The sequence below is a fragment of the Nicotiana tabacum genome, chromosome 7 (genome assembly GCF_000715075.1).
Source record: "Nicotiana tabacum cultivar K326 chromosome 7, ASM71507v2, whole genome shotgun sequence".
Classification (NCBI taxonomy): Eukaryota; Viridiplantae; Streptophyta; class Magnoliopsida; order Solanales; family Solanaceae; genus Nicotiana; species Nicotiana tabacum.
This window is the reverse complement of record NC_134086.1, coordinates 70,598,800-70,621,737: the sequence shown is the minus strand read 5'-3', so window position 1 is coordinate 70,621,737 and position 22,938 is coordinate 70,598,800. Positions and strand designations below refer to the sequence as shown.

Genomic DNA, 22,938 nt, shown 5'->3' with positions numbered 1-22,938 from the left:
AATCCTATCGAATTGGTAAATGAATTTCTAAAAGGATTAAACTTCAATTTCTTAAATCGTTAAAAGAGAATTGACTTTTATTTGGATAAACGTTCCCCGATAAATTTTTAATTGGCTGTTTGAGCATGTATTTCTAGCAGGGTGATTGTTTATTCAAATTTGACGTTGCATGTATGATTCACGAGCGGGGTAATAGATGCATCTATGGTTCGCGCCGTTCGACCCTCGACAGTGCACATTTTACATTTATGTTGGATGGGGCCGTACGACCTCGGCATGATATGCGCATGCTTGTATTTCTTGCCTTAGAATCTTAAATGTTGATAATTGCCTTTCCTGGCCAGAGATAAATTGATAAAGACAATGAAAAGTAAATCTTTGGAAATCCTTTATTATTTGAGAAGTTGTTTACCTGCTTTCCGGTTTTATGAGTTTAATTTTACTTTATGAAATCCATGAATTCCTCTCACTTTTGCTATATTATCATTGGACCACTAGTAAGTGTCGAAGTCGACCTCTCGTCTCTACTTTTTCGAGATTAGACGGGATACTTATTGGGTACACGTTGTTTTCGTACTCATACTACACTTGGTGTGCATTTTTATTGCACAAGTTCATATGTGGCTAGTGGCTTAGTGGCATAGCGGCATGGTTGATACGAAGACTTAGGTGAGCTGCATTTATCGAGATGACATGTAGCTAGCAGAGTCCCCTTCAGAGTATTTTACAGTATTTTCTATTTCTGTCCACTTTGTATTCCGGACAGTTACTGTATTTTATTTTATTTCCTAGAAATTGCTCATGTACTTGTGACACCGGGTTCTGGGATAATTATGGGGTATCTTGTATTAATATTCATATTCGAATTGAAATGATTATCTTTTACTAGTTTATTGAAGGAAAATCATAGTTTTCACAATTTTTTAAAACGAGAGTTAACTTAAGTATTTTGGTTGGCTTGCCTAACAGCGGTGTCCGGCGCCATCACGACCCTTAGTGAATTTTGGGTCGTGACAGTAGTACTCTTATACAGTCTGTGAAATTGTGACACCAGTCTTGGGTAGTTTATGTATGGATTAGTATTGACATCTTTGTTTATAAATCACATTTCAGTCTTTCGTTTTTAAATTTTCGCTGTTTATATTATGTTGCCTCTAAATTGTTAAAGGATTAAAAATGGGAAAAAGGTAAACAATTTAAATGGTTGGTTTGCCTAGCTTTCACTAGTAGGCGTCATCACGACTCCTGAAGGTGGGAAATCCGGGTCATGACAATACTAATTCCTTTTATTTATAAAAAAAACAATTTTGGCTTTCCAAAGATTGAGCACATATGCTATAAGTCATTCTCTAGTTTTTAGTTGTCAATATATATTTTTCAAAATAAATAATTTTTCTCGAGAAATATACTTTCGTCACTTATTAACATAATTTTTTTTCTTAGTAACTGTCTCAACTTTTGACTCCATATCATTGTTCTAATCAATATATATCCATTAGACCATTATACTGTCAATAAGTAATACATAAAATTCTTATCAAAGCTACATTTGATTTGCTAACACTGTTATCCATCATTTCTTTCCGTAAGTATTTTCTGCTCATCAACCACACAATTCCTTTTTTAAAATTTATTTATCAAAAATAACTTATCTTTTTTAAACAATATATCCTTAAAATGATTTTTTGTTTTTTCGTTTTTTAAAATGATTATCTTCTTTACAAACAAAAAATTGTACTTGTTGACCTTATTTTGTGAACCCCCCTCCCTCCCCACACACAGAAAAAAAAAAAAAAACCAACCTCGACCACACTACTTTGTCATAAGAACCATTACACCTTGGGTCGGGTTCAGTCTGCGAAATTAGGTGCAACAATGGCAGACGCTCTCATCGAATTGAATGAACTTCTCATCTCCAGAAAGGTTTGATTTTTTATGAGCCTAAATGCCTAATGCTTCCTATTGAAATGGGTACCAACTTTATTTCTTCATAATATATCTATTCTTTTGTTATCCTTAGTTTTCAGAAAATATTTGTTGTAAACATCAGTTTTATTTCAATTCTGACCATATATTATACATATTTATCTATTTATTAAATTGATAGGATCCTTTAACAACGGAAGAAAGTAAACTACTAAATTCATGGAAGCAATCTGCTGTAAGAGATTTTGGTATTGGTGCCGCTGGTGCTTCCGTTGCCACTTGGTTAGGTACAATTCCTACATAATTACTTGTCAATTTTATTATTGGATAATTCTTTGTTAAACTTTAGTCAAATATTTGCATATATGCTTTTCTTAACTTCTGAATAGTTAAATGGGACTGAAAGCTTTAGTTAATCAAAATCGATTATTGATCTGCAAATATTGGTTCAGTGATTTCAGGATTGTTATGAAACAATAAAAGAAGAAGAAGAGTATTGCAGAGAAAAGTAGAGAGAATAGAATTCTTATTGATATGGGATTGGAATAGAACCCTCTATTTATAGGGAGAGATTGACTTAGCCACTAAACAATAAACCCTAGAATCTCTCTAAATATAGACATTCACAACAACAACAACAACAACGACCCAGTATAATCCCACAAGTGGGGTCTGGGGAGGGTAATATGTACGCAGACCTTACCCCTACCCCGAAGGGTAGAGAGGCTGTTTCCAGGAGACCCTCGGCTCAAAAAAGCAACAGGAGCCGATATATTAGTACCATAAAAATGCATAATAAAATACCAGCAATATAAGAGATATGAAATACAGAATACGAAATACGAAATAGATGGTTGGTATAGTACAACTAGCAGGTAAAGCCCTGCATCAATAGACGACCAATGACATTCTTAGTCTAACTCCTAACTGGCTAGTCTCACTCTATTGTGCTGTAGAAATATTCACAAGTTTCCCCTAACCTACAACCTTAATGCTTGACCTCCATAATTCCCTGTCAAGGGCCATGTCCTCAGTAATCCTAAGTCGCGCCATGTCATGTCTGATCACCTCTCCCCAATACTTCTTAGGTCACCCTCTACCTCTCCGCGTGCCCACTACAGCCAGTCGCTCACACCTCCTCACCGGTGCATCAGTGCTCCTCCTCTGAATGTGCCCGAACCATCTGAGTCTTACTTCCCGCATCTTGTCCTCCATGGGGGCCACGCCCACCTTCTCTCGAATATCTTCATTCCTAATCTTATCCATCCTTGTATGCCCGCACATCCACCTCAACATCCTCATCTCTGCTACTTTCATCTTCTGGATGTGTGAGTTCTTTACCGGCCAACATTCAGTTCCATATAACATGGCAGGCCGAACCACTGCTCTATAAAACTTACCTTTTAGTAACGGTGGCACTTTCTTGTCACACAAGACTCCCGACGCTAACCTCCACTTCATCCACCCCACCCCTATACGGTGTGTGACATCCTCGTCAATCTCCCCGATGCCCTGAATAACTGATCCAAGGTACTTGAAACTACCACTCTTGGGAATGACTTGAGAGTCAAGCCTCACTTCAACTCCCGCTTCCGTCGGCTCAACTCCAAATTTGCACTCGAGGTATTCCGTCTTCGTCCTGCTCAACTTGAAACCTTTAGACTCAAGAGCATGTCTCCAAATCTCTAGCCTCTCGTTGACGCCGCCTCGTGTCTCGTCAATTAGAATAATGTCATCAGCAAATAGCATGCACCATGACACCTCCCCTTGAATATGATGAGTCAGTGCATCCATCACCAGGGCAAATAGGAATGGGCTGAGCGCAGACCCTTGGTGCAACCCCGTAACAACTGGAAAGTGTTCAGAGTCGCCTCCTACTGTCCTAACCTGAGTCTTAGCTCCAGCATACATGTCTTTAATCACCCTAATATAGTCAACCGGGACCCCTTTATCCTCTAAGCAGCTCCATAAGACCTCCCTAGGAACCCTATCGTATGCTTTCTCCAGATCAATAAACACCATGTGGAGATCCTTCTTCCTATCCCTGTACTGCTCCACCATCCTTCTAATTAATTAGTCAAACACAAATTATTTATAACACTCCCCTTGAATGTCTATTCAACAGATAATGTGCCTCGTTAAAACCTTAACTAAATAAAACCCAATGGGAAAAAAATTGTAGAAAAGGAAAAAGAGTACACATATCTAACAATACGCTTTTTGGTTGCCTCGTTAAAAACTTTGCAAGGAAAACTCAGTGGGACAAAACATTGTAAGAAAAAAAGAGTGCAACGCGCATTAACTCCCCCTGATGAGAGCATCAATTCACATCTTTAAGCATTTGCATTCCAATCTTGTGCACCATCTTCAAAACGATCTTTGGTAGAGACTTGATAAACAAATCAACCATATTAACTTGAATGAATATATTGCATCTTGAAATCATCATTCTTGATAGAGATGTAATGTCTTCATAAACTTCCGTAGAATGGCTTTTTCAATATCTCCATAGAGGTATTCTCGCTATCACATTATCATGCTTATAGTTATAGCAAGATACATATGTGCACAAATTGCACTTAGGATGTGATACTTCAAGACCAAGAATTGTATATGCTTTAAGCGACTTAAATCCTTCATGGATTGTCATATAAGTTAAGTCATATAAGCCATATAATAGACTTTAGATGCATATCAAGTTTTTATGTCATGCTAGACATATAAGATATCGAAAACTGATTGCACATACCATTGACTTTATACTTTCAAGTATTTGAACAACATAGACAAAATTATATGTCTTTCATATGGAATCAATTCTACTTGAATTATGTCTCTTCCATTTGGCCAATACTTTTGTGTCTATATTCGATAGACTTAAGATCCTCATCTATACTTAGCGCTATGATAGATGTCGTCGACGAACATTTTATATCGGTTCCAATATTTTTTCATAAAGACATAACATAGAGATCTCTTCATTCATATATTCAGGTACCTGAATCTCTCATGAGATTTTATGAATTGTTATGTCATGTGATCTTCTAGATCACTTGCCTCCTTATTATGATCAGTTTGATCATTTGCTCATCTTCTTTATCAAGAAGTTTTATTTGAAACCGATTTGTCTATACGCTTTAAGTGTACCATAGACTTTGTCCTTCTAGGACTTAATATGAGCATTTGCAATGAGAATATAGTTACTTTCTTTGGGTCAGCAAATGCGTATGACATGCTTTGAAATATATTGCAAACGAATTATCTTTTTATGAACTTCAAGTTCATATTATGATATTCGAGGATCTATATATACAAATGATAATCCGTTCCACGTAACTTTTTCTCAAGTGTTTATTATGTCTGCCCCTCATGTTAGATAAACTAACTTGTTTCCTCAACTTTGAGAGTCCATCTTTGTGTGTCATGGTGCTAATCAAAATATACACTGCACATCAATAATAATAAGATGGAATTATTTGGTTCCTGACCCCGAACCACTTGTGAGTAGAGAATGTAATATACAAACTGATATAGGTAACTTTGTTCTCATAAGCAATAGTTTAGCTATTAAGTGGAAGCACTCAATAAATTATTTTGCTAAACCAACTGTGATGTAAACCAACTTATTAAGATAAACTTTCTTGAGTAGAAAATCTGGAAATTATGCTCGAAATTAAATTATTGAGCAAGTTACCTCGCAAAACATCATATTGTGGGTTAATAATAATCGCACATGTAACTATCTCATAGATGCATCGTATGTGGTATACATGACAAGTGAATAGACCTATATTCATTTTTGATATTTCCAGCGTTTATGGGATTCAATCCCAATTTTAGTTGGTCTACTAATTAATGAGAACAAGCAACCTAGGAGAATTCGTAAAGAACTTTCTAGTTCTTTAATGTTTACTCATTTGAATTCTCTTTTATTTTTGCACATCATACTTAAATTGATATGACTAAACCAGCTATGCCAACTGGATATCAATAAACTCCAAGTTTATTATGATATGAATTTTATATCAATAAAGTTCTACTTTATTGTGGCATTCTTCTATTTGTGTACTACAAACTGAAGAATAAAGCGGGTAACTTTTCACATACATATTACCCCGCTACAAGTTGTAGTAATAGAAGATATTAAATCTTTCCTTTATTTATAGTCTCAATATAATCAACTGCTTTCGCGTGTACTTTGGAAACTGAATAAGTTTCTTTGAGACTTACTACAACACAATACCTTATTGGTAATCAATTGTGTTTCTCCAAAATAGTATAATTGGCTCTTGCAGAGTTCTCAATTAATTTTGTACTACCACATATTCATCAACATCAATATGGTGAATATCTCTTTTAAAGAGAAAGTTATACCATTATGGTTATGGTCAAAATTATATGCAAGATATGTTTCTTGCATTAATGTTATTCTTTAATAATCGCATTACCAAAATATTTTGGTGTGCAATAGGTACGTGACCAATGACCATTCATGCCATAATAATGACATTATTTTCTTATATCATCTCAAACCTCCTTCTAGAGGTGAGTGTGGTATATTCATTACCACTAGCACGTTCATATTCTTCCAAGATGAATATGTATTCATAAATCAGATGTTGTCACATTCACATCATGAATGGACCATAATCATCTATATGTGCTTTATAAAATCTCATGTCAAATCGATGACAAATATTACTTTCACAAAGTGAATGATTATTTTGAGAATCCTTATTGTTCTCATTACCATAATGATGACGATTATAATTTCGTCTATTGCCACGTCCACATCCATTAATACATTCATAATAATAATTTTTGTCTTCCTCAGACTTATCACATACTGCTATCACATTCTCTAAAGGGAATGAGAATGGAGCAAATTCAATGGGACGGGTTTTCAATTCTTTGCCCACAATCATACATGAATTTGATCATGGCAAGACATAGAAATTTTACCACTTTGGGTGGTTATAATATCTTTCAAACTCCATTAGAGTTGTAATCAAAATTTATCGTCTTTGCTTGTATTTAAAATCAAATTATAGAATGTCAAGAATTTGAAAGAGAAAAATAAAATACTCACCTTAAATCCAGAATTTAATCATGAAGGAAGTTCATAGAATAATTGACAATCATTATGCTCAATCCCAAATCTTCTACTCAATTGGTTAGAGTCTCGTGCTGATAACGTGTTATGAAACAATAAAAGAAGAAGAAGAGTATTGCAGAGAAAAGTAGAGAGAAGAGAATTCTTATTGATATGGGATGAATTACAATGGAATAGAACCTTTTATTTATAGGGAGAGATTGACTTAGCCACCAAGCAATAAACCCTAGAATCTCTCTAAATATAGACATTCACTTTAAATAAAATTCTATTTATAACAAGGATAGTGTTTTTCTTTGTTCCTTTGATTTTTTTTGTCTGTAGTTCGTTTTAGTGGATAATCGCCCTAATACTTTTCATCGTTCATGATTCCATTACTAGATTCTCCATCCCGCCTACACTAAATAAGAAGAAAGGAAAGTGACATTTTTGGATTTTTATGAAATAATTAGTATTTTTTTAAAGGTTTGAACCAATCACAGTATATTTTTATTGTGCCATATTTTGCTACACTGTTGCTTCTTTCTTCTCGAACGCTGTTCCATCAACTCTTGTTGAGGTCAGAAACATTAGGATAGGGTGATGACTGGTGTCAATTTTTTAAATTGGTAACTATTGTATATATTAAAAACATCAGTACATAGGTTGCACTGAAAACCAAATTAACATGAAGAGGATTAGTAGATGTTCTGATTTGAGACCTAGCAAGATCCTAGTATGTCTATGATTGTCAATGTATCTTCTGTATAAATCTGTTTACACCAAAAACAAAAAAGAAGAATACAATTGAGTTTGATCTTCTGCACTGGATTGCTTCTATCTTCAAAACATCTAGTGTTCCTTTCCCTCCAAACTGTCCACCAGATACAAGCCGAGACAGTCCTCCATCTATCTCTACTAGTTGCTTCAGCTCCAGCTTCTTCCCAGCTATAAAAAACATCTTTAAGCCTGTATGGCATTGACCATGAAATTCCCCTAAGACTAATAAAGATTTTCCATAGTTGGTCTGTAATCTTGCAATGTAGAAATAAATGGGTGACAGTTTCAGCATTCCCCACATAGAAAACATCTTGAACACGGAGAAATTCCCCTTTTTATGAGATTATCCTAGGTTAATACCGCCTCATTTGCTAGTAACCAAGTGAAGCATGCTACCTTGTATGGAATCTTTGTTTTCCCATATATGTTTCCAAGGCCATGGATCTACCTGTTGATTATTATGATTCAAAATCTTATATGCATCCTTCACCCTGTAAACCCCTCTGTTGTGCCTCTGCCACCAAAGTGAATCAAACCCTTCCTGTAATCCTTTAAATGCTTCCAGCTCTTTGTAAAGGTCAGCTAATCTTGCTATCTCCCAGTCATTCAACTGTCTTCTGAGAGCGATTTCCCATCCTTGATGACTCCTCATCTCAGCTACTGTCCTATGCTGGTTTTGTGCTAAACCAAACATATCGGGGTATCTTTCCTTTAAGCTTCCTTGTCCTAACCAGTTATCGTTCCAGAATGATGTGTTCCTTCCGTTGTTCACTCTTATGGAGGAGTGGTTCTTCATTATAGGCCAAAGTTCTCTGATGGATTTCCACACACTTACTCCATATGCTGTTTTGACTTTTTTTGACACCCAGTTATTTTCCTCACCATACTTAGCTTTGATCACTTTGCCCCATAAAGATTGGGGTTCTTGAGAGTACTTCCATAACCATTTCATTCTAAGAGCCTTGCTTTGATTCTTCAAATTCCTTATTCCTAAACCACCTTGTTTTTTAGCCATTGTGAGTGTCTTCCATTTAACTAAATGGAAGACCTTTTTCTCCTTATTACCTTGCCAAAGGAATGATCTTCGTACTTTGTCCAATCTCTGTAAAATGCCAGCTGGAATTGGGAACAATGACATCATATAAGTAGGAAGTGAGTCTAATACTGAGTTGATTAGAACTAGCCTGCCCCCCAATGATAGATATTGCGATTTCCATCTTGACAACTTCTTCTCACACTTTTCTATGACTGAATTCCAGATCTCTTTTGATTTAGATCTTGCACCAAGAGGCATCCCAAGGTAAACATTTGGTAGAGACCCAACTTCTCCTCCCAATATCTGTGTCAGTTGCTCCATGTTGTTAACTTCATTAATGGGGAAAATATTGCTCTTTCTCCAGTTGATATGTAATCCTGAGACTCCCTCAAATAAGACCAAAATGATCCTTAGGAATCTAAATTGTTCCTTTCCAGCGTCACAGAAGACTAGAGTATCATCAGCATATTGGAGATGTGTGATCTCTAGATTGTTTGCCCCACTCCTATTTACCTCAAAACCTTTAACCCATCCACTGACTTTAGCCGTTTTGATCATGTTGTTCAATCCTTCTATGGCTATAATGAATAGAAAGGGAGATAAAGGATCACCTTGTCTTAGACCTCTGTGTGAATGGAAAAAACCTTTAGGAGATCCATTTATGAGAATGGAGAATGTTACAGTAGATATGCAAAATTTCATCCATCTATTCCATTTCTGTCCAAAACCCATTAGTTCTAGCATTCTGAGTAGGAAACTCCAATTTACATGATCATAGGCCTTCTCAATATCTAATTTGCATAAGATTCCAGGTTCTTTCTTTTTTATTCTTGAATCCACAGCTTCGTTGGCAATCAACACTGCATCTATTATTTGTCTTCCTTTGATGAAAGCCATTTGTTGAGCATCGACTATTTTCCCTACCACCCTCTTTAGTCTTTCAGTCAAGACTTTTGAGAGTAGTTTGTAGAAGCTCCCTATTAGACTGATCGGTCTGAAATTTCTCAATTCTTTCGCACCTGTCTTCTTTGGAATCAAAGCTATATATGTTGCATTGAAGCTTTTCTCAAACATCTCCTGAGAATGGAAGTTGTTGAAGGCCTCCATGATGTCTTCCTTCAAAATGTCCCAACACTTTATGAAAAAACTCATTGTATATCCATCCGGACCTGGGGCCTTGTCACTTGCACACATCTTCAGACAACTCAAAACTTTTTGTTCCTCAAAGTTACTTTGTAAAGACTCCCTCTCTGATTCAGAAATTCTTGGGCTATTTTCGAAATTGACCGTTGGTCCCCACTCTTCCGGTTCTGTGTGTAACCCCTTGTAGAATTCAATGATCTCGTTATCTGGCTGGATCCTCAACTACTTCATGTCGAATCGATAGTTGATCAATGTTGTTGTTTCTCTTGTGTGCATTGGCAGTACGATGGAAAAATTTTGTGTTCCTGTCCCCTTCTTTGAGCCACAGAGCTCTTGATTTCTGTCTCCATGCACTTTCTTCATTCTTGAGTTGTTCCTCAATTTCCATTAGAGTAACTGCTTTCCTCACTGATTCCTCCTCTGTCAGCGCTCGTAGTTGTTGTGTTGCCTCAAAACCTGCGAGTTGACTCAACAATTCTGATTTTTGCAATCCCAAATTACCTTCACAACTTCTGCTCCATTCTTTTAGCTTGCCTTTGAGAGCTTTTAACTTGCAAGCTAAAATGTAATCTGGTCTTCCTGAGAATTCAAAAGATGTCCACCAGTCTCTAATTCTGTCACCAAAGCCTTCCACATTCAGCCACCAATTTTCAAACTTAAAGTATGATTTAGCTTGTTCCCAAGTACCACAGTATAGAGCCACAGATGAATGGTCAGAAGTCAGCCTTTGTTGGATAGTTTGCTTGATGTTTCTGAAGCTTTCATCCCATTCTTCTGAAATGAGAAATCTATCAATTCTTGAAGCGGTTGTATGATTGTCCCCTTTGAACCAAGTATAGTAGCCTCCTTCAAGTCGAAGATCTATCAACTCCATATCTTCTATAAAATCCGAGAATTCCACCATCGCTCTGGACCTCCTTGAACGTTCCCGTTTTTCAGAAGAGTACCTTGTAACGTTAAAATCACCACAAACCGCCCAAGGACCTTCCATCAATCCTCTTACTGCACCAATTTCTCTCCATACTATTTTCCTTTCTATTCTACAATTTGGGGCATACACTCCTGTTATGTGACATTGAAAATTCTGTAAAAGAGCCTCGAACTTACAAGTCAAAGTGTATGCACCAGTCTGTAACACCTTCCCTTTCCATACTCTGCAATCCCATAATAACAAAATCCCCTCTCTCGTGCCGCTAGCTTCTAAACTTGCATACCTCACCCATCTACCACCCCATATTTGATCGACTATTTCCTTGATATCCCCCTCCACTTTTGTCTCTTGCATGCATATAATGTCTGCCCTCCAGTTCTGCACTTGACTTTTTATGATCTCCCTTTTCTTCTTGTCGTTTAATCCCCTTACATTCCAGGAAATTACTTTGATCTTCATATTGAAATGATTGATAGATCTCTTCCCCTACTCCTTTTCCCGTCACTCTTGAACTTGACATCAAACAAAGTTAATCCTTTTAATTCCAGTGATCTTTTGAACCTTTGTTTCTTCACCTCCACCTCTGTCTCCACCTTTCTAACTTGTCTGCAACTGTCAATTTGCATTAACAACTCCAATGCTTCTTCTTCATGGTCTTGAAAATCTACTCCAAACATTTTTCCCAATTTGATCATATTTTGATGGACCCATAATGTTGCATCCATGTCTTTATCCATTAATGGGTTGTGTTGCTGAACTGCTATAGGAGTCACCTCCTCGATTTCCCAATCTTGGATAGAGCTAAAGTGTTTTAGTTGTTCCAAAGCACTTCCAGCTTGATCTTCCCCTATATTAGTGTTTATGATCTGCTCCCCTGCCTTCTGTTCCATTCCTGCTATCTCTGCTCCACCTTCTGGCTGACTGCAACTTTTAAGTGTTGCCTTTGGCATACTTTCAAGGTTTGCATTGGATATTGGATCCCCTGGACTAGACTCTTTTGCCTCTAAGTGAGAAAGTCCTCCCATTTCCTCAATATAAGGCTTCAGCCTAATATTATCAGAAAACTCACACGAGAGATCATTAAAAATGACTTGTGCAGCCAAATCGGATTCATATGGTTTCAGCTCGTTGTTTGTCACTTTACTGCTCCGATTTATCGAACTCGAACCATGTGTAAGTTGCACACTTGCCTTTCCTTTATCAGGGTTTTGCAATATGGTGCATCCCACTTGATTGTTCAAAAATCTTTTTGCTTCAAAGCATTGTTCGTTTTCTTGCATCTTCAGCTCAAATCTTGCCTGTCTTTCAGCCCAGATTGGGATGAAAAATTTGATACCGTTTCTTTCAATCCCAACCTCATTGGGAATCTTTCTGCCATCACCAACAATTTTAATTCTTACCCACTTAAGATGATTTTTGAGATCAGTTTCTTCTTCAGTAGCTATCCATCCCCCACAGTGATCTCCTATTTCTTTGAAGATCTTTTGTGACCATAGATGTAAAGGAATCCCCATGGCTCTAATCCAGCATGTTTCCGCAATTTGTGAGTTTGGAATGCATCCAACAGTATGATTCCACCATTCCAGATGAAGCTTGAACTTTTTCCATCTCCAGTCTCCTTGCAAAATCTGCTCCGCCATGAATCTGTTTGGAAATTCAAATAAAAACATGTTGCCTGTCATTTCATACATGTTTACTCCATATGCTTTGTTCCATGAAGTACTGGCCCATCGCCTTATGTCTGCTAAAGTGGGTCTCTCATTGATTTCTTTCCCAAAAAACCCGACAATGCATCTTTTTAGTAAACCAGAATCCTCGCTACCTGTCGGTTCCACAACAGAGATATCTCCATTGTTTATGCTGATCTTTGCCTCACGAAGGGTATTGGATTGCCATTTACTCTCCTTGATTGCTTTGACATAAGGATAGTTGTCCACAACGATTCTAGGTGGAACTGTGGGATTCATTTTGGGGGTTTGATGTGTGAATCTTTCTATCTTAGCTGCTATGTCTTTCCAACCTGCATTCATAGCTAACTCTGAAATTATAATAACAGACCTCTCTTCTCCCTTCAGTGACAGAATGCTCATATATCTTCCATGAACGTTGAATTTCCTGGTACAGAAATGTTCTGTCATATGTTCCTTGTACTTCCATCGCTTCACTAAATTCATTTGATCTGTCGATGCTTCTTTAAGTACAAAACAAATCCATTCCATTGCCTTTCTGCCCATGGATGAACGTCTCATCATGCTGCGGCTTCTCTCCACCCATTCGAACCATACATCTTTGTTGGAATTCCATCTGGTGATGTCAAAAGATTTGAATCCTGCGTTGAAATAAATCCGGTTGTCTCCCATATTGTACCACCCAGCTGCTCAGGTTATGGAAATTATAAGGAGTGTTTGATGGTAATCACAGTTGAGCTGCTGATGTAAAAGATACTGAAATCTGGACTAAACAGAGGTTCCCCGCTCCCCGGAAAAAATAAAAGTCGTCGGAAATCTGAAAAAATTGTACATATTTGGTCGGAATTATCAGTAGAGGAAGCTGTCCAAAAGAAATTTTTTGAAAACCTGCCGGAAAAGGGCTCACGCGCCCGGCGCGTGGCGACTAGGTCGCCGGTAGGTGCCGCGCGTGGCAGCTTCTTCATCGGAAAAATTTCAGTGGAGTGGTCGGAATTTTGGGGGCTTTCTAATGGTGTTCATGGAAACCTAAGATTCCTTGTTCCCGGGCTCCTCGGGGAGTGTGCCTGGGAGCTTGACAGTAGAGAGAGAAAATAGATCCAGATATGATTCTCCAACACTGGTGTCAATTTTAGCCTTATAAAGTTAGCTAAACGGGGATATAGTGTGCACCCACTGCTCGTTCTGATTGTGTTGATTTCTAGGCTAAACTCTAGTGGTTCAATTTGTAATAAATATGGAAAATGTTCAAATTTACTCCTGAACTTTGCAAAATTAGTCATATATGCAATCTGTTAAAAGTTTGCTTCAAAGGGACATCTCGTTTGCCCAAATGTATCATATATGTCCTTCATTTCTAGCAAAACTCATATTTTATTATGCTGACCTTTTTAAATTGCCATCTGAATGAGACAAGTGGAGAAAGAAAAGGAACGAAGTCCCAAATTTACCCCTGAACTTTTTCCGAAAAATACTCATCAATGCTCCCTAACCACCACCACCATAGCTAGTCACCAAGAAGAGCTTCCACCACCCTAAGCAATGGTGAACTTTTTAAAATTCTAAAGTTTTGCAAATGGACCGTGCAAGTTGGATATCCACCTCTCCCCATCCCCCTAGATTTATGAGAAATAAGTCCTGAAAATGGCAGATATTATCAGCTCTATTGGAAAAAATTCTCCAACTTGCAGTAGTCATAGAAAGGTTTGCTTGGCAATTTCAGATACCATATCATTTCTATGTGTATTTTCAAGTCAATTTTACAAGAAATTGTTTCAACAATGGATATGATACGACCTGTCAAGATGCACTTTCTCCCATCAATGGTGAATAGTCCAAAAAGACCCAAAACAAGAAAAAGGTTAAACTTTGTCACTGTAATCGTAATGATATTGTAGAGCCTTCATATGGGTTATGTTCAAACGTTAGACCTTAGAAGATGAACTTTTTCATGTTTTCCCTGAAGATGAGGTCTTGTTGTCGGAAAATCGAGGAAGAGAAAAGACGATGGTTGGGATTGAAGGGTGGCTTGAGAGAGGTTGCGGGAGTAGTTGTAGTGGCGACATATAGGTGGAGGATGGCATCAATCCTGGTTGCTTGGAGGAAATGGGTGTGGGGTCCAACCCATTACATATTGAAAGAAAGAAGTTTATCATTTGGTAAGAATTTCAAAGGTTTGCTTGCAGCAACCATATATTTGGCCAACCGAACAATAGATCGGTTTATATTGCAATTTTTGATATTCTATCTTTTGCTTATCACTGATGATATCGACAGAGTATTTTACTCCTATAAATAGTAGACTCCGTTTGTAATACGCCAATTCATAAAAAGCACATTCTGAAGAAAAATATTTAGAGTTTTGAGTGGCTTTGTAGTGAGGATATTTCGTGAGTGTATAGCCTCAAGGACTGTTTGGACCCACAAAATGCTCACATAAATATTCACAGTCAAATAATGAGAGTAAAATAGAGAAATAAAGAATCGGGAATGAAAATGTGGAAACCGACGCAAGAGGAGCGAAGAATGATACATGGAGGCCTGCAACTGTTCATAGTTCTACAAAAGGCAGTATCTGGAGCAATATTAGTAAGCTGTGGAATGAATTTAAACAACACAGAAGACTGAAGCTGGGAAATGGATGTAAAATCAGATTCTGGACTGGACTGAGGTATGGGAGGGGAAGTGATGTTAAGTAACAGATTTCCAAGCTTATATAATTTCTCTATTAGCAAATATGGACATGCTGCCGAATTTTACTCCGCAAATGGCTGGCAATTAAACTCCAGAAGAGGTTTTAATAACTGGGAGATGGAAGAAGTGGGACGAATGCTCCAATTGTTGAGTACAACAGTGATATAGGAAAACAAAGAGGATCGATTGGTATGGACAGCAAGTAGTGATATGCTATACTTTGTCAAAAGCTGTTATAACCTTCTCCAGAAACAATCTGATTCTTATGAATGAAGGGAAACATTATATTTCTACGAGTAAAATAACCTGCCGATGTCATCAGTGACATAGCAAACAATAGAATTTCAAAGGTTGCGATGTGAATAGATCTATTGACCATTTGGCCAAATCTATGGTTACTGCAAACCTTTGAAAATTTTGCCAAATAATAAACTTTTTCCTTTCTTTCAATTGTAATGGGACTGGCCCCCACAAATCTCCCACTCTAGTCCTGTGCTCCTTAAGGAGTGCATTATAAATTGAAAGGATTATCATTGGGTGTATAGTCTCGAGGACTTTGTGATACCTGAGTGCAAAATGTATTTGTCTCGCTATAGTGATATTGTTTTTGCTCTTCCGGGGCCGTGATTTTTCCCTTTGTTTATAAGGTCTTCTACGTTTTTATTTTCAGTGCCCTAATTTCTCGGTTTCATTCCCATTATTTGATTGTGAATATTTCTGTGGGTATTCCGCAATTCCCAACAATGGCTTCATTTGATAATAGTTTATTTAAAAGTATGGGGATTTTCCAACATTGTCCAAATTTACACCATGTCACCTGCCTAATTATAAAAATGGGGGCATGGATGGCTAATTTCGCAAAATGTGGGGGCAAATTTGGATTTTGTTCCCGCATGTCTCACTTAGGTGGACCTTCAAAATTTTCAGCATAGATGGTATGCTGCTGGAATTCCATTAGAAATGAAGGGCATGTATGATATGTTTGAGTAACAATGAAGTTCTTTTTTAAGAAACCTTTAATGGAAGACATGGATGACTAATTTCACAAAGTTTAGGGATATATGCCGCTCAGAGAAGCAATTTCTTTTCTTCTTTTTTTCTTTTCACTTCTCTGCTGTATTGCTTTAGCTCTGTGATTATGTTCCCTCCCTATATTTATTGTTCATTAAAGCACCTAACACCATTATTTCAATTTGTTTTTGCTGTAGTTACTCGAAGGCTGCATAACCTACTCCGCATCAATCTTGCAGTAGGTAAATCAAAACTCACCCTCATCCTCAACCTTATTCTAGTGGACAGGGAGTTGTCTTTCTCGTGTTCTTCTCTTTTACTCTTACATATTGCGCACCAACAACTATCTATCTGTCTGGTGTCTGTTTTTGTAAATTCCGAAATGCTGAGTAAGCAGTTGATGCCTGTCAAGTGCTCAATTCAACTACATATTTAGCTTTTCTTAAAAATAAAGTCATAAGTAATGCAAGAATTAAAAGCTAAAAGAAGAATTCAACTCCAAGTCGCTTAGTTGTGATCCTTCTTATTTTTATTAGTTAAGTATTCATTTGTTGTTACTTCTTGGTAGAAATCTCTTCTCTTCTCACATGATCGTGCAGTTTTATTACAAATATTAATTCATCAATGCAGTAGATTTTAAAGGCAGTGCCAATGGTTGACTAGCCAGATTCATTTTTTTAAAAGTTGTCAAGATTTTGGATTGATGATTGAAATATTCTGTATTTTTACGTGTCAAGAAGTACCCTAACAGCCTTTACATGAATCAAGAAAAATAAACTGACATGCTTATTTCATGTTTAGTTGCAAAGGGGTCTTGCAACTTTGGAGACTTGTAAAATCTCACTCTACTACCAATCTTAGTATGTAGGACACTTATTTCAAATTGCTCATTTAGGGCTCAAGTTTCTCTGAGAGCTAATGATTTCTACTCCAAAACAGAGATTCATGTTGGGTTGCTTTTCCGAAGTGTATTGCTTATATTTTCAAACTTTCTATCTCCAGGTGCTGGTTGGTTCTATGGCAAGTGGAGATTTGCCAAGTCTTTGGATTCAGGTGTTGAACTTATTCTCTCTCAGCATGGAACTCGTCTGCAAAAGGAGTTAGGGGAAATGTAGGTCCTAAAAAACACTTCTTAAACTTTTTTATTTTTGGGCTAAATAATGAGGTGACATGTACCCCTAAAGATGAAGTGCAGCACAGTCAAAATATATGCATGACTTAGCACGGTGAAACTTAACCTTGAGCACTTGAATAATCGCACAAACTCTGGTTATCAAAAAACAGTCGCACTTGCTCTATTTTAAGTTGAAGTTTCAACTTTCTTTTCGGGTTTTCTGAAAAAGGTGGTCCCTTTCATTCATAAAAAGAGAACAGGAACTTTTAACTCAAATTTAAGCAATGTGCTCCGAGTGGCATCTTAAATACTTTTCAATATCTTATTCTCAGATAATAACAAAAGGCCCATGCCTGTAGAAAAGAAAAAGTTCAAATTATTCAAAGAGTCCAACTGCTACCTCAATAGCTTTTACAAGTCTAAGTAGGATACGTAATATTGGGTTGTTTGGGGGGGGGGGGTGGTGGTGTAAGATTTGCAAGATTATTACTTGCCTGAATTTAATTGTTCACAGGTGTTAACGTGAAAGTTGTTTAGCAAAGAAAGCAGGTTATGGGGGTTCCGAAAAATTATTTGAATATAAGATAGCTGAATTAATTGGATCTCGTAAGATGTGCATTACAACATCTTTGCATCGAGGTTCCCTGAAATAATTTGAATTAAAAAGATGTGCATATTAATATGGGTTACTTGAAAAGTTGAAGTTTACCAACCCTGTAAAATATGAAGAATGATATACTATGAGGAGGAAAATAGAATATATCTAATCATGTAAAGTGTTGGATCAATAATCAACACTATATGGTTTATTATTAGTTATTAATCAGTTTGTGGAGGTCAAGTTTTCATCTTTTAAGCTTGATCAGTTGGCCTGATTGTACTAACAGTCATACTTGTCACCATTAGTGTTAGAGTGAGGTACCATGTCAAAATTTCGGAACTAATTATCAATGTAAATAATATCCTTGGTGACAGCTACCTCTATAACCCAAGGGAGCAACATCAAGAATTTCAAATTACTTTATAGTTCTGGATATTTGAATGAGAAAGATGCTAAACCTTTGACAAAGACAGAATATGTCATGCTGTTCCCATCTGATAAATAATTGTATACTCAAGATCTATATCCTTGAGTAGCCTTAGTACTCGATAACTTGGGGCATAGGTACATCTTTATCTCTCTGAGTTATTTGTCTGGATTCAACTTGCGGTAGGGACACATTTACTGGTTAGTTATGCTACGCTTGTATTCTCTCAATTTTCTTCTTCTTTTGCTACTTTCTTTGGCTTCAGTTCAGGATAAGAATGATTGAGAAATGTGTAAGTTGTCCTCACTGCGAGCGTCAAACTTTAAAATATGCCATAATATAGAGTACGACCAGAGTTTCTTAACTTGAAATATATATGTATGTAGGTACACACACACACATATATATCATCTATTTCCACCAAGTATAGAAATATGTGCACACTCATCGCGTGGAAATACATAAATAGTGTGCATGGAAAATATTTTAAAAGAACATTGTTCAATAGACTGTTAGAACATTGTTCAAATAATAAAATATTTTACTGGATCGTTGTTGTTGTTGTTCTATTGTTCAATAGACTGTTAGAACATTGTTCAAATAATAAAATATTTTAAAAGAATATAAGGTGTCTTTAAATTAAAAGGATGTTACTATCCATTATTTTGTAACCACGAAGTAATATATCACTGCAAATGGTCTTGTTTTTTAATTGAAACTTCTTTATTCTAGCTTTACTTTTGGCTTACCAAAAACTTCTTCAATTTTCACCATCCTCACGTTTTCTTTCTTGTCCAAAAGATCAAGTTGAGAGTTCTTGTTTTCTTATTAGTATTTTTCAGCTATTTGCTTAGTATAGAAATTTAAAAGCTTGTCATATCCACTATAGCTATTTGCATATAACCCGTAGCAACCTCGAGAAGGAGAGGGAGCAAATATCTCTTTTAGGAAAGCATTTCGGACGTTTTTCAAGGCTTTATTTTATTTGTATTCTTTATATATTTCTCCAACAATCTAAAAGCGATATTTATTATGAAAATAGTCACTTATTTGGAGAATTAAGAAGTTTACTAAATGGATCACCCAAATTGCTAAACTTCTTAATTCTCCATTACAGTGAATATCTTCTAGTGCTTGAGCCAACCAATGTGTTAAAGTGGCTGGATAATATCATTTACGGTTTAGGCACAAGTGAGTTATGGTACTAATCTTAGTAACACCAATAACTTTGTCTAAATTTTAAAATATTTACATTAGTGGGAAGTTGAAATCTACTAGATACTTCCTATTATGCATGATATTAGGAGTAATATTGCAGACTAGTGGGGGATTGTTGTATAGTTTGTGATTTCAAAGTGAAAAATGATAAGGAGACTTCAAGAAAAAATCAATCGGGGCATAGGACTATTGAAGAATCTGCAAATGGTGTTGCCGAGCCATATTTCAGCTATGCATAGCCCAACTAATATTGGCAAATCAGCCAACGCCCCTGTAGAGCCAATTTCTGGCTATTCATAGGCAGAAACTGCCCAAGATACGAATGAAGTTCTAGTGCTTCAAAGTCTCTTTTGTCTCTGCTGTTAGAGTTAGCAGGGACTTTTTTTTCTTCTTTTTTTCAAACCCCTCCCAAATTAGGAGGATCTATAGTGTTTTCACATTTTCCCTTCAGCGTGACTTGAACCCAGGACCTAACAATCATGGGTGGAGGTGCTTTTCCAACCGAGCAAGCCTCACTTGTCTTGTTAGCAGGGACTTGAAAATTAAGAAGAATCCTTATACTTTTATCATTATTAGGGTTATTTCAAAAGTTAAATTCCAACGGACATGACTATTTAGAAAGAGAGGTATCTATTCTAAGTAGTTGCAGGATTTAACTACTAACACTCTCCATTTAAAAGTGTTGTTTCACTTCAAATCAACAATGTTTCCAGACAATTGGTAATAGGCTTGTTATTTTCCAGAAGATCATTGTTTGCTATTCCAAAAAGTCATGCAATCACTCTCTTTATCCAAAACAGGAAATATCTTCTTCATAGTAAAATATCGCTTTTAGAAGGTGTTAGCTCCGTAGTACTAAGCTGATTTTTTTGTCTTTCTGTATTGGAGCTAGCAATTTTCATTACTTTTGTAACTATTCTGCGTCTTCTTGATGCCATCAATGAAACCAATTATTTCATAAAAAAAAACAATATCACTTTTAGATTGTTGGAAAAGTATATGAAAAATAAATAAAATAAGCAAGAACTCTCAAGATCTTTTTGACAAGAAAGAAAATGTGAAGAATGGTGAAAATGGAGGAAATTTCTGGTGAGCCAAAGGTAACGTTGGAATAAGAAGTGTTTAATTAAAAAAACAAGGCTACTAGTAGTTATATATTACTTAGTGATTACAGAATAATGAAAGGGTACATCCTTTCAATTAAAAGACATCTTGCTCTCTTCTACTTGCTTAAGATATGGAGCTGTTATCATTTCTTTTGCCTCGCCCTCTACACACACAGGTCATTTCACCCAGCTAATACATAACTTAGCCAAAATAGCGAGGACTGTATCTATCAGAATACAAAGGTACTTGATAAAAAGGGAACAGATTTGAGTCTTTAACCAGATTTAAGCATGTAGACCAAGCATAAATAGAGGACTAGGCTTCAAACATGAAGTGCTTAAAGACAGCACCATCCAGAACATGGCTATATAATCTTGCATTCTTTTTGATTAGTTTATGTTAGAAATTTGTTCAAATAATAAAATATTACAAAGAGTATAACAAGTAAAAAACTGTTTGAATTTGAAAAATGGTTTGAATCTGGGATGTGTTTAAAGCTGGAACGGCTGGATAAAGAAGGAAAAATGGTCTGAAGATAACCGGAGAAAATGGGTTTGAATCTGGAAAACAAGGGTTATTAAAAAGAGAGAGAGATTGTCCAGAAAAACATTTTCCTGCCAAACTACAAAATTTTTGGTAAAAACCATTATTGTATGCCCTCAACTTTTGGTGCAGGACACGCTTTGTGCCATGTCACCACCTGGTGCCTAATGGGTACATTTTGAATGGGCTCGAGTGCTCAATAGGCCAGGAGCTCATTTTAGGTGTTCAGATGAAATTTTTTTACAACTTCAACTGTCTGTGTATTTGGCCAAAAGAAAATGATTCACTTTCAGGACATATTCCCTAGAAGTGGAAAGATTTTAATAAACTTTTCTTGAAATAAATCTTTGATACTTGTGGAATTTTATGAATCTTGTCATCTTGCTCCTACATGTGAATAGTATCATGGTAATTTCTGTTTCTTTTCATCCCATGTATGAACTAGTGATGTAGTATTCTAACAAGATAGAAGTTGAGATATCAGCGTGATCCATTTTAACATTTACTGATGTGGTATTCTCTCATGATAGAATGTTGAGGAAGTACCAGCGTAATCCGCCTGTATTACAGCATGTCTCCAAATACTTTTACTCTGAAAATGTTTATGATGATGATTCAACAGACCAGCCAAAACCAAGATGGCGTTTCCGGAGTACCTATGGGGAATTGTTTTCTTCTCATAGGATGGATAGTGATGACTCCTCCAGTAAGAAAACCCATTTGGAGAATACTGATCCGAGGAACACTAATCTTGATAGAAAGCAAGTTAATGTGAGTACTCCTTTGCTGCTCTTTTATATAACATTGAAGAAGATCAAAGGATATTGGGGCCAGGAGGTCTTCCTGTTTGTGCAAGGACATAGTAGGAACGGGGACAAGATAAACCAAATTTATGCACATGATTGTAGAATTAATGACAAGTATCAAATGGTGGTTATCCTATCTTTATGCAGGCTGCCCTCTCTGGCAGAGTTATTGAGTAAATTGGGGGCTCTCTGTAAATGAGTATAAAAAATCGTTGCTTCCGTTGTCTGTCAAAAATAAATCATTTTAGTCTTCATTCTAGTAGAATCATTTTGAGTTACTTTTACTAGGCTTTGTATTGAAAATTGTAGATAAATGGTGGTGCTGCTGCTCCTCCTCTAGAGTCAACTGAAGACCCATTTGATTGCATACTCGGACATCAAGTGAGTGCCGAGGAGAGTTGTCGCCCTGATGCACCTAGCGCGCTTCCTAGGAGGCATAATCATAGCCACAGACGGTCTCAATGCAGGCGTCGGAGACATCACCATGAGAACATGGAAGGTTGAGCTTTTTAGTTGGCTAACCTTGGCAAATTCAATGAAACTGATCTGTTACTGGGATCAGTCTTGCATGCACCTGTTAAACGTAATCTCTAGCAAATCTCTACATGGAACTGACATTACCTTAAAGCTGGTTGTATAAAATTATGGCCTGTTGGCTTTTTTTGATCATAAACCTATTTAATAGAAAAAGGTTTATGGATTAACTCAAGGTAAGCTAGCATTTAATATAGGATGAAATGTAATACACGCAGAATTGAGTTACTCAATTTGGCAGCATTTAAGTCCGGTCTGCTATATTCTATTTTCTCCTTGTGATTTACAGT

General features: G+C 36.6%; 1 protein-coding gene across 1 annotated transcript; it reads left to right on the top strand.

Annotated features, from left to right (window-relative positions):
- The first annotated feature begins 1,762 nt into the window (after nucleotides 1-1,762).
- On the top strand, nucleotides 1,763-22,914 carry LOC107807177 (uncharacterized). Its single transcript, XM_075257277.1, has 6 exons — nucleotides 1,763-1,923; nucleotides 2,108-2,213; nucleotides 16,496-16,540; nucleotides 17,301-17,409; nucleotides 21,839-22,079; nucleotides 22,424-22,914. Exons 1-6 carry the CDS (start codon nucleotides 1,876-1,878, stop codon nucleotides 22,616-22,618), a joined length of 744 nt encoding a protein of 247 aa, XP_075113378.1. The 5' UTR covers nucleotides 1,763-1,875; the 3' UTR covers nucleotides 22,619-22,914.
- The last annotated feature ends 24 nt before the right edge of the window (nucleotides 22,915-22,938 follow it).